The following is a 12,462-nucleotide window of genomic DNA, read 5'->3' on the forward strand; positions in this document are numbered from 1 at the left end:
GAGTAAATATTACGGTAGAATGTGAGTAACTATCACAGTAGACTGAGTCTTACTTCGTCTTTGGCTTGGAAGAGATATTCATTTCCATCAGTGAGTCTGAAACAGGAACAAACATCAATTAACTTAAAATGACCCAATAAGATTCTCCTTTGTCCTTATGAACATATCCACATTAACCAATATACTGTATATGATATAGTTATCTGAATATATATCTATACTGTAAATATCTATGCATCAATATATATTGTATATATATATTGTATATATATATATATATATATCTCGTCAGTGTTACCGAAGTTTGAAGACGTGTTTCTTCTTCTTGTATTCGGAGGCGATGTCGCAGACCGCCTCCTGCAGGCTGACTGGCACCTGGTTGTGGTAGGACGCGCCCTGGGCAGCCATCTTGCTGTCTTTATAGAACGCCAGCTCCTGACCGCTGATCACGCAGTACACGTTATGCCAGGACCTGCAGAGATAGGAAGACACCTGTTAGCCTAGCTGCAAGGTTAGCAAAGAATGCAGAGACCGTGAGCGGACCTGTTGCAGGTTTAGCCTGGTTATTAGAGAACCCAGATAATATCAACCTGGCTATATTGTATTGTATTGTTGCTAGGTTATCTGTTGTTAGCTTATTTTCTAGGTGTTGCTAGTGTACCTGTTGGAGGCCTTCTTGTTTGGCGCCTCCCATTCATGCTTGCGATGTAGGAATCCTTCCATCTGATTGGTGGAGGCCTCCTGGTTCCTGGAGGGCAAAGTAGACGATTGGCTGCCTTTAGGTCTCCTCCCGGAGGTGGGGGAGGGCGTGGGGCTAGGCTCTTTGGAACTCCTCTCTGCCACTCCGTTCACCAGACTACCAGCATCCACAGCATCCTAGAGAGAGACACACAGAGTGAGAGAGTGAGAAATATGAGCAGGGTAACAATGGTAACTAGGTTACAACTGAGGTCGTTCTAGATCAGGTTACTCACCCTGGGTGACTCCTGGTCGGAGGGCAGTCCATTCTGGGAGATCTGCTCCCCTTCCCTGGGGGGAGAGAGGGGGAGGGACATGTTAAAGCCTGTGTCAGATGTAGTGTGACAAGTGTATTGTACCAACATGTTAAGACATGGATGGTGTAACATGTAAATACATGTGTAGTGTAACACGTGCAGTGGGACATGTGTAGTTTAACATGTTAATACATGTGCAGTGTAACATTTTGGTCCAGGTGACCCACCTCTGTAGTGGTTCTTCCAGGACAGGCTCTGGAGTAGGAGGTCTCCTCAGCCTCTCCTCTTCCTCCTGCAGTCTCCTCACCTCCAACAACTCCATCTACATGCACAGAACCAACACATCAGAACCTCACCCACACCTAGCTTGTGTCCTGATCCTCCTACCAGTCAGTCTCTATCTACTGCTCCTCTTCCTGCTCCTCCTATATTAGTCTCTATCTAGTCCTCCCCCTCCTGCTCCTCCTACCGTAGTCAGTCTCTATCTAGTGCTCCTCCTCCTGCTCCTGCTATCTTAGTCTCGATCTAGTGCTGCTCCTCCTGCTCCTCCTACCGTCTCTATCTAGTGCTGCTCCTCCTGCTCCTCCTACCGTCTCTATCTAGTGCTGCTCCTCCTGCTCCTCCTACCGTAGTCAGTCTCTATCTAGTTCTGCTCCTCCTGCTCCTCCTACCGTAGTCAGCCTCTCCAAGGCGGAGAAACGCTCCTCCCAGGTGGCAGCGGACTTCTCGAAGGCTTCGTGTCTCTTGATGAGTTTCTCCACCTCGTCCACACTCTGCCCCACCTCCCGGCCCGACAGGTAGGGCTCCTGGCCCAGCAGCCACGCCTCCGCCACACCTGCATCCCGTGAGAACTGGTGCACCTCCAGAACTGAGAGAGGGGAGGGAGGGAGAGAGGGGAGGAGAGGAGGACGTTGAGTCAGCCTGTTCATTTCAATCCAAACTCTTAAATTCTATTGGCCGATAATGTGAAAACAAATATAAGGTGGGTGTGCCTTACTCAGTCTCAACCACTCCCACCGGTCCTCCCACTTGTCAATCATATCCTTCCTCTTGTCTGTCAACTGCAGCAACTTCTCTTTGATCTGTGAACCAACCAGGATGTACAACCAATATCTTAATAAAACATAATTACAGTGTTACAATATCTATACATCTAGATATATACATATATAAAACATAGAGCAAGTGTTAGTGTTTTATAAATCGATATATATAAATCTATATCTATCTATATAGAGATATATATAATGAGTCTATTTGTATACAGTTGTCTACATGAGTCAATCATGGTTGTGTGGGAGGTGGCGCCCCCTACCTCCTCGGAGGCGTAGTGCTTGCGGGCCAGCAGGGCCTTGCCCAGCTCGATGCAGGAGGTGAAGCTGTCGTTACGTGCGTCAATCTCCGCCTTGATGCCCTGGTGGTTGTTCATCAGCAGCTCCACCGAGGAGACGTCCCTACACACACACACACACACACACACACACACACACACACACACACACACACACACACACACACACACACACACACACACACACACACACACACACACACACACACACAGCATGTTTTTGGCACCACGTTAGCATTGGGTTAGCATGGTGTTAGCATGGGGTAAGCATGGAACCATGGGTCCTCCTGGTTCTCCATCAGCCTGATGATAGTGTTAGCATGGTTTCTAATCGTGTTAGCATGTTGTCAGCATAGCGGTAACCTACTTGGGGTTCTCCTGGTTCTCGATCAGCCTGATGACTCCCTCCATCCACAGCAGGAGGTCTCGGACCAGGCTGAAGAAGCGGAACTTGTCCCCTGTGTCTAGGAGGCGGAGCCTGCGGCCATCGCAGGCCTCCAATAGGCTGCTCCAGGCCTCTAACACCTCCCCCTCGCGTCGCTGGATGTCGTCAGCCTTGTCTCCGGCGTAGGCGGACTGGAGACGCACCGCGTCCTCTTGCAGCTGGCGCACCTGCAGGCCATGGGTCAGAGGTCAGGGGTCAGGGGTCAGAGGTCAGGGGTCAGAGGACAGACCGGGACCATCTTATATATATATTTATAGATATACTGTATACCTGTGTTCCCAGAACCTGGATGTTGTGCAGGAATGTGCCATGTATATATATATGTATATAAAGAAATATAATGTGTATAATGTCTTTATAATGTATATATAATGTATATATCATATAAAATGTATAATATAATGTATAAATATAATGTATAAAGTGTATATAATGTATATAGTGTACATACTGTAGTTTGTGTATACCTGCGTCCTCAGAGCCTGGATGTCGTGCTGGAAGGTGCTGTGTATATATATGTATATAAAGATATATGTATATAATAGGGATGGGCATTTTAAGAAATATAAATATAAATATAAATAAAAAAAATCAGTTGGTTGGAAATACAAAAGCATGTTTTTCTCAATGAGGCCCATGCGGCGCTTGTAAAAGCCGAACAGTGCAACATCTTAAACACGGGAAACAATTAAAAAAGACAAAATCTGTATTCCAATTCCACTAAGAACCAAGGAACAGCCAAGCAACGGCTTGGCTCTTCCGTTCTCACACTATGCAACACAACCTCCTTTTGATCGATAAAAATATCACGTGACCGACAAAGTTCTTAACGATCAATGATCGATCATCGATTAATCATGCCCATCCCTAGTATATAATGTGTACAGTGTATAGAATGTGTATATAGTGTGTATAATGTATATAATGTATATAGTGTACACAGTGTGTGTGTGTACCTGCGTCCCCAGGGCCTGGATGTCGTGCTGGAAGGTGCTGTGCATCCTCTGCAGGGTCTCCACGGTGTTCTGGTCGCGGCCCAGCTCCTCGGGCAGCTTCTTGTGTTTGTCCAGGATGCGGCCCAGGATCTCCTTGGCGTCGTGGTAGAACTTGTGCAGCTCGAAGGAGGCGGCGAGGATCTGCGTCCGCGTGTCGATGAGCTCCAGCAGGTCGGCCCACGCCTCGTTCAGCCCGTCCTTCCACTCCGCCACCGTGGCCGCGTCGCCGTGCCCGCCGTTGATCAGCTCGTCCGCCTGCCGGTTCACCGCGTCCACGCGCTCCTGGCCGATCGTCCCCGTGTCCCGGGCGAACTCCCGGAAACGCTCCTGCAGCATCTGCAGGGGGGGGGAGGTCAGAGGTCAGGATGGAGTCACCCTGCTGCTAGGCAACGTGCTACCCTTACACAGGGACAGCAGAGGATGCTAGGCTTCTTTGAGGTGCTAGCATCAATAGCAATAAGAGATCCCCATACAGTGACCTGCTATGCTACATTCTAGGCTACATGCTAGTGCTAGGTGGACCCTCATGACCTGTAGGCTGCATGAGAGGCTACATGATAATGTATATGCACCTACAGTGACATGCTAGGCTGCATGACAGGCTACAGGCTAGGCTAGCTAGACCTCGGTGACATGCTAGGCTACAGGCTGAACCAGCTGGACCTACTGTGACGTGCTAGGCTTAGGGCTAGGCTATGGGCTAGGCTAGCTGGACCTACGGTGATGTGCACAACTACGGGCTAGGCTACGGGCTAGGCTAGCTGGACCTACGGGGACGTGTTAGGCTACGGCTAGGCTACGGGCTAGGCCTAGCTGGTTCCTACGGTGTCATGCTAGGCTACATGCTAGGCCACGGGCTAGGCTAGCTGGACCTACGGTGACGTGCTCGTAGTCCTGGCCCAGCTCGTGGGAGCCCGCGACCACTTCTCTCTCGGCGACCCACTGCTCCAGGTCGTCCACCTCGCGGTTCAGCTGGAAGAGGCGGAAGCGCTCGTCCAGCTTCCCCCGCCGCTCCTCAGACAGGTCCTTCAGTCCAGCGTACAGCTTGTCCACCTGGGACTGACGCATGCCCATACGCTCACTACACACACGTATACACACACACACACACACATACACACAGAAGAGGAGAAAGATTAGAATGGAGAAGAGGAGAAAAAAAACATTGTGAGTGAGTGAGTGAGTGAGTGAGTGCGTGTGTGTGCGTGTGTTGAACTCTGACCTCTCTGGGTGTCCCTGGGCCACCAGGCCCCTGCTGGTCTGGGACAGCAGGTGGACCGTGTCTGCGTAGTCCTCCACCGCCTGCTCCACGATCTGGTGCTTCTTCACCATGGCAACCGAGCTCTGCTCATCCTGCACACACACACACACACAAGCTCTTCAGCATTTCCCATTGTTGTGATGGTGGTGGGGGGAAAAGGGGTGAAGTTGATGGGAGGTTTGGCGTTAGTGGTGTAGCTGAAGTGTGGTGGAGTGTGTGTGTGGAGGGGATGGAGGTAGTTCTGGAGGTGATGTAGCTGAAAGGTGGTGTAGGTGGTGCTCACCTTGGCCTTCTCCTCTGACATCATGTAGAGCTCCTGTTCGCTCATCCAGGCCTCAGCCTCCGCCGCGTCAAAGTAGTACTGCTGGGCCTGGTGGGCGTGGCCTAGCCGGTCGTCACGGCGACCCACCTCCTCCAGCAGGAGGTGCCACAGCTCCTGCAGCTCCTTCAGCCGCTGGGGGACACCTCCTTCCGAGGACTCCTCCTGCAGGAGGCTCCGGCTGCGCTCCATGATGTCATCGATGCGCGGCTGGTGACCCTGGAGCTCCTTCTGCAGAGTCTGGACCACAAAACACAGTTTAGACACTTATCTATCACTCCTATCACCACTCTATCACCACTCTATCACCCCTCTAACACCCCTCTATCACCCCTCTATCACCCTCTGCAGGGTCTGGACCACAAAACACAGCTTAGACAATCCTTTGTAACTCCTATATCACTCCTCTAAAACTAATAAAGCACACTTTCTCTCTATTTCACTTCTCTATCACCCTCTGCAGGATCTGGAACACAACAAAACGCTTAGACAATCCTCTATCACTCCTCTTTAACTCATATATCACCTCTCCAGCACTCCTTTATCACCCATCTAACACCTTCTATCACCCTCCTTCACCCCTCATCACTCCTCTATCACTACTCTATCACCCCTCGAAAGAAAGACATACCTGGTTCTTCTTGATGAGCAGTTGGACCGTCTGCAGGTTGTTTCCGTGGTCAGTAGACGTAGCAAGAGGCATCCTCTCTTCCATCCACAGCTACAAACACACATGTTATAAACAAACGTTATATATACACACAAACACCTTACATACACACAAGTTATGAAGCGATGCCAATGTTTATTTCTTGGCAAGGATATAGTATTTTACTCTTAACCCTCTTACTGTATGTAAATGAGCCTATGGGATTCACATCGTCAGGGCATTAATAAGGTAACTTAACTAAATAAGAAAATCACTGAAAACGGCACCGATTTTGAGTGATCTCTCTTTGCAAATACGACATATAAGCCTCTCTAGGAAAAATAAACCGCCAGTTCTGGTTCATAAAGTACAGACTGGCAGAGACAGACGAGACGGTGAGGACCGAGGCGTTACGTACAATCTCATCCTCCATGTCCCTGTTGAACTGGTGGACCTCTCGCGACGCCACCAGGAAGTCCTTCCTCTTCCTCAGAGGGTCCAGCAGGTCCTGGAACTTCTTGGCCACCAGCTGCCGTCTCCCGTCCACCTCCACCATGTCGTTGCCCTCCTGGCCCAGCGCCGTCACCTGGGTCTGCAGCTCCAACACCTCCCTCTGGCGCACCTCCACCTGCGACTCCAACATCTACACACACACACACACACACACACACACACACACACACACAATAATTTAGTCCAGGTGTCTGGTGTACTAGGTATTAGTACAATGTATTAGAACTAGGTATTAGTGCTATGTATCACTACTAGGTATTAGTACTAGCTTTTCGTTCTAGGTATCAGTACTAGGTATTAGTATGAGGTATCAGAATCAGGTATCAGTACTGGGAAATAGTATTAGGTATTAGTAATAGTTTTTCGTTCTAGGTATCAGTACGAGGTATCAGAACTAGGTATTAGTACTAGCTCTCGATACTTGAATGTTTGTGAATCTAACCATGAGGGATGAATCAACATCCGTCAAAGTTTCGACCCCAGCTGTCTGAATGAACGAACAACATGAAGGATATCTAAACCAGTCTCTGGTACCTGGACACTGGTACATCTTATCTAAACCAGTCTCTGGTACCTGGACACTGGTACATCTTATCTAAACCAGTCTCTGGTACCTGGACACAGGTACATCTTATCTAAACCAGTCTCTGGTACCTGGACACTGGTACATCTTATCTAAACCAGTCTCTGGTACCTGGACACAGGTACATCTTATCTAAACCAGTCTCTGGTACCTGGACACTGGTACATCTTATCTAAACCAGTCTCTGGTACCTGGACACAGGTACATCTTATCTAAACCAGTCTCTGGTACCTGGACACAGGTACATCTTATCTAAACTAGTCTCTGGTACCTGGACACTGGTACATCTTATCTAAACCAGTGTCTGGTACCTGGACACAGGTACATCTTCATGTCCTTCTCAATTGACGTGAAGTGAAGCGTGACAGGAAGTGAGCTGACCTGCTGCTTCTTTAGCAGGATGTTGACGGAGGTGAGGTCTTTGCCGTAGTCATCTGAATGGATCTGTCCCTCCAGGCCGCCCATCCACTTGTCCAGGTCCGTACAGCTCTGGGTGAAGAGCTCCGCCTTGTTGGCGTCAAACAGACTCTGAGCCTTGGTCTGGGTGGTGGACTCCAGCTCCGCCCACATGGTCTGTAGGGCCCCCAGCTGCTCCTGGACCACCGCTTCAGTCTCCGGCTTCTCAGACACCAGCAGCTTACCGTCCTGCAGCCAATCAGATGGCAGAGCCCCAGAACAGCAGCCAATCAGAAAGGACGTAGGGCAGATCTCTGAACTTTACAAATGAGGAGCTTTAAATGGTGAAGTCTCTCTCTGTTTCTCCCTCTCCCCCCTTTTCTCCCTCTCTCTCTCTCATCCTTCGACACCTCCCTCTTTCTCATCCCTCCATCCCTTCTCTCTCTCTCCTCCCTCCATACCTTCTCCCTTTCTCATCCCTCCATCCCTTCTCTCTCTCTCATCCCTCCTCTCTCCCTCATCCCTCTATCCCTTCTCTCTCTCCCTCTCTCTGATCCCTCCATCCCTTCTCTCCCTCTCATCCCTATATCCCTTCACTCTCTCTCTCATTCCTCCATATCCTCTCTGCGTCCCTTCATACCTTCTCTATCTTCTCCAGCCACTCCTTGTTGGCCTGCAGTTCGGCCATGAAGGCCTGGTGTTTGAGCCACTTGCTGTGGAGGTTCCTGGCCTCGTCGTAGGTCAGGTCCTGGGCCGTCAGCATCTTCTCGTTCACCCACAGAGACAGCTGCACACACACACACACATTATACACATGTTACATGACATCATACATACACACACACACCTTATTTATTATATATACACGTTATATACATAATAACGTGTGTGTAATGCGCGTGTAATGTGTTTGTGTGTGTCTGTGTGTGTGTGTGTTTACCTCCTGTCCGTCCTGAAGGAACTTCTGCAGGTCTCTGTTGTCCTTCAGTCTCATCAGCAGATCCACCGCTGCCTCGCGGTTCTTCTTGTGCCTGGAGATGGGTTAGTTAGGTAGAGTAGACCAGTTAGGTAGAACCAGTTAGGTAGAACCAGTTAGGTAGAGTCAACCAGTTAGGTAGAGTCCACCAGTTAGGTAGAGTCCACCAGTTAGGTAGAGTCCACCAGTTAGGTAGAGTCAACCAGTTAGGTAGAGTCCACCAGTTAGGTAGAGTCCACCAGTTAGGTAGAGTCCACCAGTTAGGTAGAGTCAACCAGTTAGGTAGAGTCCACCAGTTAGGTAGAGTCCACCAGTTAGGTAGAGTCCACCAGTTAGGTAGAGTCCACCAGTTAGTTCATCTAATCTTAGCTAGCCTAGCGCTAACTCTACGCTAGCCCAGCGCTCACCTCTCGTCGATGGAGGCCACTCTCTCCTGGATGCGCTCAGCGTTGATGTTGCCGTCGCTGGCGAGGCGGCGGCCGGCCTCCACCACGCCCACGATCTTCTCCTCGTTGGCGTCCATGGTGGTCATGAAGTCCTCCTGCCTCTTGATGGAGGCCTCAGCCGCCTGCAGCGTGCTGGGCATCTCCGTGTGGGCCAGGACGTACTCCTGCACACACACACACACACACACACACACACACACACACACACACACACACACACACACACACACACACACACACACACACACACACACACACACACACACACACACACACACACACACACACTGTCAGCACTATGGCAGTATTGTGTATGTTGGTAGTACTATAGTCTTATTGTGTACATTAGTAGTCTAGTACCAACATACACAACTACAAACTTGGTAGTACTAGAGTAGTATTTTGTATGTTGGTAGTACTATGGCAGTATTGTGTATGTTGGTCGTACTAGAGCAGTATTGTGTATGTTGGTAGTACTAGAGCAGTATTGTGTATGTTGGTAGTATTATGTTAGTATTGTGTATGTTGGTAGTACTAGACCAGCATTGTGTATGTTGGTAGTACTATACCAGCATTGTGTATGTTGGTAGTACTTGACCAGCATTGTGTATGTTGGTAGTACTAGACCAGTATTGTGTATGTTGGTAGTACTAGACCAGCATTGTGTATGTTGGTAGTACTAGACCAGCATTGTGTATGTTGGTAGTACTAGACCAGCATTGTGTATAGGGGTACCTGGTTGTTGAGGAAGGCCTCAGCCTGCTTGGTGTCTCGGAGGAACAGCTGGTAGGCGTGCGACTGGGACAGCAGGTTCTGACGGTTCTCCCACATCTTGTGCAGCTCGTTCCAGCCGGTGTCCAGCGCCTGCAGCCTCTGGCGGAGGAACATGTACTGGGCGTCCGTCTGTCCCTGCGTCACCATCTCGCCCATGTCCCTCATCTTCTGGTAGTCCTCCTCGTAGTTGCGGATCTCGTTCTTGATGCCCTCGTGCTGAGCCAGCAGCTTCTCCGCCTCGCCCAGCGTGTTGGGCATGTCCTCCGAGGCGATGGCCGTCTGCGTGCGCGACAGCCACGACTGGAAGTCGTCCAGCTCCCGCAGGAACTGCTGCAGCTTGCTCGCCTCGCCCAGAGAGTCCTCCCTGTTCTTCAGAGTTTCCTGGAGGAGACACAGGGGGATGAGACGCGTGGGCCACAGGGCGGCCCCATCATACCGACGTTTCCCTTCCCAGTATAGAAGCCACCCAGCAGGGGGGGGGGGGGGGTTTAGGACCCCGACCGTACCTTCATCTCGTCCCAGACGGAGGTGATCTCCACCAGGCGCCCCCTGATGGCGCCGGCCTGCTCTGGGTGCTGCTCCGCCAGAAGCTCCGCCTCCTTCCCCAGGCCCGCCAGCTTGTCCTCGATGGCGGCCAGGTCTCGCTCCATGCCCGTCAGCTTCCTCTGCAGAGCCATCACGCCGGCCAGGTCGTTGCCCAGCTCCTGGGTGGACTCGATCACCTGAGGGGGCACCGCACTACTGAGTACTGCCGACCAAGTGGTACTACACACCTAGTGGTACTACACAACTAGTGGTACTACTCAACTAGTGGTACTACTCAACAAGTGGTACTACACAACTAGTGGTACTACACAACTAGTGGTACTACTCAACAAGTGGTACTACACAACTAGTGGTACTGCACAACTAGTGGTACTACTGACCTAGTAGTACAACTGACCTAGTGGTACTACTGACCTGGTAGTATTACACACCTAGTCTTCACACCATGGTACTCAGTACTACTAGTAGATATAGTAGTACTGGTAGTAGACGTAGTAGTAATAGTAGTAATAGTAACTACGTACTACTAATTGTAAAAGTAATATAAGTTAAAATAAGTGTTAGTAGTATTAGCATTCCAGGTGGTAGTGCTGCTACCAGTACTAAGAGTAAATGAAGAAGTACTAGTAGTATATATCGTAGTATAAGTACCTTGGTCTTCTCCCTGATCCAGGACTTGGTCTCGTTACAGTCCAGGTGGTAGTTCTGGACGCCCAGTGCTGAGTTCAGGGATTCCTTCTTCTGGTCCACCAGGTCCCTGAACTGGCTCCACCTGGTGGTCAGGGGGGGGGAACTGTTGGTTACTGGTACTGCAGGATGTGTTACTGGTACTGCAGGACATGTTACTGGTACTGAAGCCCATGTTACTGGTTCTATAAGGACATATTACTGATGCTGCACGACATGTTACTGGTACTGAAGCCCATGTTACTGTAGGCTATAGTACCCTGTCCAAATCAGACACCTATATGACATTCGCTGTTATCCCCTGTTTAGGCCAAGGCAACAGACTCATATATAAACATATATGTCAGCAGCGGTACCGACCGGTTGTTCAGCTGGTCCTGCTGGGCCTTGATGTCCTTCTCGCCGGGATGTCCGTTGTGGATCAGTTGCCTAGCGATCTGGTTCACCACGGCAACGCGGGATGCCTGGCTGTTCATCTCTGGCTCCAGGCTCTCAAACCTGCCATGGAGACCACCCGCCAGTTAGCAATTAACACGTCCAAAATATTAAAGATAAGAGAACTACATCCGATCTAGATACAACAGTCGGTCGGGCCTCCGGCCTGCCCCCCCCCCCTCCCCAGACAGACCTGTGCTGCACCACCTCCAGGTCCTCCAGCCTCTCGGGGATCTCCATGCTGATCAGCCACTGCTCCTTCTCCTGGATCCAGGCCTCGCAGGCCTCCGCCTCGCTCACCATCTTGTAGAGCGCCAGGGCGTCCTGCAGCGCCTGCTTCCTGAGCCGGGTCAGCTCCACCACCTCCTTGTAGCGCTCCTCCATGCCCGCCAGGCGGCCCCGCACCTCGTCCGACTCCGCCTCCTGGCTGGGCAGCGCGGCCGCCGCCTCGTGCAGGGCGTCGATCACGGGCCGGTAGCCGTCCACCTCGGCCGCCGCGTCTTTGTGCTTGCGGACCAGCGCCTGCGTGGAGAACTCGTCGTGGCCCGTCTCCCCGCTGGACACGATGCGCAGCGCGTCCAGCGTCCAGGCGTCCACGTCGTCGGCGTCCGTCTGGAACTGGTGCATGGCCAGCGCCTCCTCCAGGCGGCGGCGGCGCTCGGCCGCCAGCGCCTGCAGCGCCGCCCACTGGGCCCGGAGGTCCTCCGCCCGCTCCCCGATCTTGGTGGCGGCGAAGTGGCCCTCGTCGACCATCTGGTGGCCCTCGGCCAGGCCCTGCTGGAGGTGGGCCCAGCGGCCCGCCATCTCGTCCTCCAGGGCCCGGTGCTGACGGAGCAGGCGCAGCGCCCCCGTCAGGTCCTTGCCGCGCTCCGCCGACGACAGGATCTGCTCCTTCTCCCGGATCCAGCCCTCCTCCTCCGCCATCTCCCAGAAGAACCTCCACAGGCGCCGGGACTCCTCCAGCCGGCTGCGGCGCTCCCCGGCCAGCTGGCTCAGCTCCTGGTAGCAGAACTCCATGTGGGCCACGCGGTCCTGGATCACCTGGGGGTCGCAGGGCTTGTAGCCTGGAGCACAGAGACCAACACCGTCAG

The 12,462-nt window shown here is 51.7% G+C and overlaps 1 protein-coding gene across 2 annotated transcripts in view; it reads right to left on the reverse strand.

Annotated features, from left to right (window-relative positions):
• The window catches only part of sptbn1 (spectrin, beta, non-erythrocytic 1), a 29,772-nt gene that overhangs the window by 833 nt on the left and 16,477 nt on the right, over positions 1–12,462 (reverse strand). For both annotated transcript variants that reach the window (XM_084465440.1, XM_084465441.1), the window contains 24 exons: positions 11,565–12,435; positions 11,297–11,434; positions 10,901–11,021; positions 10,210–10,425; positions 9,665–10,084; positions 8,891–9,093; positions 8,448–8,538; positions 8,148–8,294; positions 7,493–7,756; positions 6,434–6,658; positions 5,998–6,087; positions 5,331–5,606; positions 5,009–5,139; positions 4,663–4,867; positions 3,748–4,122; positions 2,714–2,958; positions 2,311–2,449; positions 1,993–2,077; positions 1,667–1,863; positions 1,223–1,317; positions 975–1,029; positions 662–876; positions 299–472; positions 54–96 (listed from right to left, as the gene is read on the reverse strand). In XM_084465440.1, the coding sequence (XP_084321566.1) occupies positions 54–96; positions 299–472; positions 662–876; positions 975–1,029; positions 1,223–1,317; positions 1,667–1,863; positions 1,993–2,077; positions 2,311–2,449; positions 2,714–2,958; positions 3,748–4,122; positions 4,663–4,867; positions 5,009–5,139; positions 5,331–5,606; positions 5,998–6,087; positions 6,434–6,658; positions 7,493–7,756; positions 8,148–8,294; positions 8,448–8,538; positions 8,891–9,093; positions 9,665–10,084; positions 10,210–10,425; positions 10,901–11,021; positions 11,297–11,434; positions 11,565–12,435 (5,021 nt within the window). The remainder of the gene's footprint in view (positions 1–53; positions 97–298; positions 473–661; positions 877–974; positions 1,030–1,222; positions 1,318–1,666; positions 1,864–1,992; positions 2,078–2,310; positions 2,450–2,713; positions 2,959–3,747; positions 4,123–4,662; positions 4,868–5,008; positions 5,140–5,330; positions 5,607–5,997; positions 6,088–6,433; positions 6,659–7,492; positions 7,757–8,147; positions 8,295–8,447; positions 8,539–8,890; positions 9,094–9,664; positions 10,085–10,209; positions 10,426–10,900; positions 11,022–11,296; positions 11,435–11,564; positions 12,436–12,462) is intronic.

This window comes from Micromesistius poutassou (assembly GCF_964030765.1).
Source record: "Micromesistius poutassou genome assembly, chromosome: 3".
Classification (NCBI taxonomy): domain Eukaryota; kingdom Metazoa; phylum Chordata; class Actinopteri; order Gadiformes; family Gadidae; genus Micromesistius; species Micromesistius poutassou.